The 5,099-nt window shown below is 45.1% G+C and overlaps 1 protein-coding gene across 3 annotated transcripts; it reads left to right on the top strand.

Annotated features, from left to right (window-relative positions):
* On the top strand, positions 2,394 to 4,215 carry LOC8070929 (auxin response factor 4). Of its 3 annotated transcripts, none has more exons than XR_002454353.1 (4): positions 2,394 to 3,096; positions 3,200 to 3,320; positions 3,435 to 3,507; positions 3,791 to 4,215. XR_002454353.1 is itself a non-coding variant. In XM_021463886.1 (4 exons), exons 1-4 carry the CDS (start codon positions 3,229 to 3,231, stop codon positions 3,829 to 3,831), a joined length of 264 nt encoding a protein of 87 aa, XP_021319561.1. In that variant the 5' UTR covers positions 2,394 to 3,228; the 3' UTR covers positions 3,832 to 4,215. The 3 variants fall into 3 exon arrangements, 2 of the variants coding, with proteins under 2 accessions (XP_021319561.1, XP_002447659.1); XM_021463886.1 differs by adding an exon at positions 3,648 to 3,705 and having other exon boundaries at positions 2,394 to 3,320; XM_002447614.2 differs by having other exon boundaries at positions 2,394 to 3,320.

Raw genomic sequence — 5,099 nt, 5'->3', positions numbered from 1 at the left:
CGGTGCAGAAAAGTTCAGACGATGTGTCTAGCGTGCCTGCTCAGGAACCTGTTCCCAATTGAAGAAGTGAATGCTGTCGTACCTGTATCGTTTACGTACAACACAAACATAGCAGCAACATTATTTGTTTCCTGGCTTGGAGTATCTCAGTATCTGTATGTAGATGACGCTCCTCGCGCGAGGGTACGTGTATGGCCTGCATGCTTGCCACCGTGGAGCCACTGTCGATGCCATCCGAATGGAACACGGTGGCCTGTGCACGTCATCAGGTTGTTGGAGAACTTCTGATAAATTATAGATAGGGCCGAGAGACTATAGATAGGATAAGGGTCTACCGCGTACTAGGTATGCTTAGGCCGATGCTGCTATCTTTTTAATTTGAATGCATAAAGCTCGTTTGCTAATTAAAAAATTATAACTAAAAATATTATTCACTGATTTTTTATAAAAAAACATAGCTAAATATCTAACAGATTCGACAGATAAAATTTAAACGAACAGAGCCATAGACTATTAACATAGATTAGGGAGCAACTGAGAACCTCAGAGATACTGGTATAAGAACGAAATGCAAAACAGCCTAGCCTGTTCACCTAAACTTATGTATTATATCTGTTATTGTTTTTCTCTTACACTAAATTAATAAATATTATTTTAGCTATAGCTTAATTATCAAACCAAACGAAGAGGCTCAAGTCTCAAGACCCATGCACGCAATCTAATCTCTACAACTAAAAAGACCCAAGTGGTATCGTCATACTCCATTCATCGGCCTGCCTCCCCTCATTCGCGGCGCGCTTCGTCTCACCCTTGCCCAACTACGACCAACAGCCGCAAGCGGTTCCACGCAGCCTCCCCCCACGCACGTCCTTCCATCGCAGGTTATCGCTACCCGCTCTCTGGCTCCCCCCGACTCCTGCGTCCTGCCCACGCCCACGCCGCCGGCCTCCAACCGCTTGCCGAGCCCCGAACCCCGAGCTCCCTTTGACACCTGCTCCCCCAGCCTCGAGCTCCCTCCCTCCTAACCGCCTCTCCCCACTCCATGCTCCCTCCGATCCCCTGAGATCCGGCGCCGCCTCCACTCCCACCGCAGGCATCCCCAAGCGGCGTCCTTTGGCTTCGACGCAGTGCAGAGAGCCGGAGACCACCTCCACCCCCGCTCTCAGCCTCCGCGTTGCGGAGACCGCCTCGACATGCCTGCTCCCAACCCTCGGTCCGCCGTTGGCACTGGTGCCATCCATCGAACCCTAAAATCGTGGTCAGGCCGCCGATCTGATAGGCTACCTGGTCGTCGCCGCGACGCTGCCGCCACCTTCGCTCCTAGCTTCTCACCTGTGCCATGACGTTCCCTCCGGGAACGACCCGCGCGCGCTCGGCGCGGTCGAGGGCGTGGCGGTCGCGACGCTCGGTGGCTACCTAGCCAGGGAGGTGGGAGAAGGCGTGGCGGTTGGCAAAGGCGGAGATCGAGACGATGCGGCCGAGGAGGGAGGCGGCTCCAATGAGGGCGGTGGCGGCCGAGAACGGCGGCTTGAGCGAGGGCTTGTTGTCGAGGTCCCACAGCACCACCACAGTTGGGGACCGCGCCATCCAAATGACATCCCGCCCGCGGACCATCTCGACATCCGCCGATACGGACGAGTTCTCTGCTTCGGCCGCTGCCACTGTCGCTGAGGTGTGCCGAGTGCGGAGGGAGAGGTGAGGGTGCGAGTGGTGGGTGCGATGGACTTGGATGGAATGGAAAGGGGCAGTGTTGGGCGGGAGGTGGAGGAAGGAGAGGGCAAGGGGCATGGCGGTGACGGTGCTGGGCAGGAAGAGCCGCGCACGGGGAGGCAGGCTCGGATTTCGCTGGTGAGTGGCTGATTGTGGGAGTGAAGATTGAGAGAAAGAAGACGACGGACGCTTGCATTGGAGAGAACAGGATAATCTTTTTTTCCCTTTTTCTTTTGAGCAAGAAGTATGTTTTTGCGCGAGAGATATGTGTTTCTGTCTAAAAATATGTAGCCATTTTGTTTGGATTCTTCAATCTCCGTGAAGAAAACAAGGAGAAATTAGTAAGGCCTTATGCATCCATATTGATGGCAGATCTAGCAGCACATGCTCCTCCTGGTAGTCTTGGAAGGCTTCGCCTAATTCATCTACCAGATCGTGCATTACAGGTGACATTCTCCTTAGCGGCAGCGGATCTTCGCAGCAACAGCAGCGGCAGCGGTGTCCTCGGCGCGCAGATGCGGGGACTCCCTCTCCCCCCTCACGATGTATGGCGACCAGGGACTGTGATTTTGGCAGAAGAGGATCTGCTGGTGGTGCTGTCTACCCTGTGTGGCTAGAGACCTAGCGCTGGTGACGCACACAATCTGAACCATCTCATGTTGCTACTTGCTAGCTGGGTAATTGATTTTTAGTCCTATTTTCTTTTCCTGTTGAATTTGTAGATCCTGACACCTACATTCTGAATGTAAGTTCAGTTCTAATTGATAATTGGAATGTGTGTATTTACCTAGACAAACGGATGAATATATTCAAATCTCATTTTATTACTGAACTTGAGTTATTAGCGTAGTTTTGTTACAGAATTCGATATCTATAATAATTACTATTTGAACATACAAGTAGCAAGAAGGATCATGTCAGTGCAAGTGATACAGACAAGCCTGAAAATGATGATGGACATTTTCCATTTTTCTTTGTTTCTATTTTCTTGTAATGACATTCCATAGTCTTGAAGTTTTCTCTCCATTTTAAGTACTGAATTGTAGGTGGCAGCAACACATTCATGAATCGAGGATGTATTGTGCTGAGTCTTTGATTTCTTTTGAATCTCCTTTTCTGAATCTAAAAAGCATTTTAATGAATCTGGTTTGAATCGATACAATGAATCTTTGTTTAATTTATTACTTGATTCATCCCAATATAAAAGAAGTAGTATTACTTGATTTCAAACAATTAATCGAAACAATTATGGTTGCCGGAGAATAAAAGAAAGTAGTACTAACTGATTACTCACTGATTTCCCTTTCATTCCTACTAATTACTCTCTTCGTGATGCTGCATCTAGGACCAGTGTGCACCCAACATGTATTGTGTTTGGATCTACAGGTGCTGTGTGAAATTGACTATTTTACCTTGATTATCTTGCATGAAACCATAACCTGCATTTTGTGAAATTAACTTGCTGGTAATCTCTAAATGTCAATGTTAGGATGAGCCCTTCAGAGTTCATTATACCATATGATCCATAATGGAGTCAGTAAAAGAACAATTATTTTATTTGGGGTGAGATTCAGGATGAGGTTTGAAGGGGAAGAGGCACTAGAGCGGAGGTAACTACCTTATTGGCCTTTTGTATTTTGTAGCTTCATGACACCGGGTCCATCATTGTACCTGCTCATTATTTGTAGTTGTTTATTCATGATTGTTTTTATCTTGTCTTGTAGGTTTACTGGTACAATAGTTCGCTGTGAAAATCTTGACCCACTATGGCCTGATTCCAGTTGGAGATACTTGAAGGTAACTGCTTATTCAATGTTTATTATTTCCATTATGGTCTTAAATCTTATGCTTATTAAGGGTTAAGTAATTATAAGCTTCATGTCAAATATTAGCCAAGGTTTGAAATCTCACACCATGTAAATCTTGTTATTGGACAGAATTGTAAGCTGAAAAATAATCTTGCCCTACTAGGTTTCGGTTGGCCATTCTTTCAAAGTAGGTTTGCATGGATGCTTAGAGCTATTCATGTAAATGTATTGTCTGGTATTTTAGTGTTTATAAATGTTACTTGTACCTACAGGTCAACTTAACTGTGAAATATGGACAGTCAATGGACATTGACCCGGAATTCAGATTCTAGGAGAACATTGGTTGCCATATGCCAGTTAGTTTGATCCAGTTTCCAACCCTTCTCCTTGACTTGAGAAGTAAACATGCCTGAGTCAATTGTCACTGTGCTCGAGAGAAGTGATGAAGTGTGAACTTGATCAAAGCTGAGTATATGATATGTCACTGTGTTATTGTTGTATTTATGTCTCTTAGTAGCATGTCCTGCCTGCTTGTATTGGAAGTTGGCTAACTTTAGCTTGCAGGCTTTGTCCTCGACCACGAGTAATGTATCTATGGAAGCCAAAACTGTTGGAACTCTCAGTACTTGGAACCTTTGGAAGCAATAATTCAATCATGTTAAATTCTTCCTATCTTGATATAAATAATGTTGCATGTGGTGTTCCAGTCTCAAGGGCATGATGTTATGGGTTCTAAAATAGTTGTCGGGTCAAACGGTTCCTGGTTCCAGTTTTGTAAAAAAAAGTTCTTGTGTGGTCTTATGAATTTTATTTATCTTTCCAAAACCCACTAGATGTCTAAATTCATGTTTAGGACAGGATTTGCAATTTGTGTTCCAATACACATAAGGCCATGCATGTTAGCCTTTTATCATACGCTAATCTCTTAGCATTGTCAAACAAACACCTTAATTGGTAACTCCCAGCAATTTCATACAAAGTCAAGATCAAGTCACCTAGCCAAAATATTGATACCTTAGTCTTTGATCAAATCTGAGCATGCATTGTACTTTTGGTTGGTAATTTGATGTTGATACATAAGAAATGTTTTGGCACCCCATCCCGTTGCAACGCACGGGCATTCAACTAGTACGTAAAATGCATGAAAAGCATTCGCATACCAAATTACCAATGGTGCATGCAGTCCATCTTCATACACAAACCCCAACGGATCCGCGAGCTGCTGGCCCATTACACCTACAAACTGCTGCTGGCCCATGACGCCCATGCCGACTGTGGTGCGTGGTGGGCGCGACGAGCGCACTGCCTGCACGTCGCTGGTGGAGCCGTTGGTCCGGCCGGGTGCATGCATATGCCTGCCCAGAATGTTGTGTGCATTGGGCCTTGTTTCATTCTCAAAAACAATTACAAAATTTTTTAGATTTCTCGTCACAAATCTTTAGACACGTGCATGGAGTATTAAATATAGACGAAAATAAAAACTAATTACACAGTTTGGTCGGAATTAACGAGACGAATCTTTTGAGTCTAGTTAGTCTATAATTAGAAAATATTTATCAAATACAAACGAAAATGCTACAT

This window comes from Sorghum bicolor, chromosome 6 (genome assembly GCF_000003195.3).
Source record: "Sorghum bicolor cultivar BTx623 chromosome 6, Sorghum_bicolor_NCBIv3, whole genome shotgun sequence".
Classification (NCBI taxonomy): Eukaryota; Viridiplantae; Streptophyta; class Magnoliopsida; order Poales; family Poaceae; genus Sorghum; species Sorghum bicolor.
This window is presented reverse-complemented; position numbering and strand designations above follow the sequence as displayed.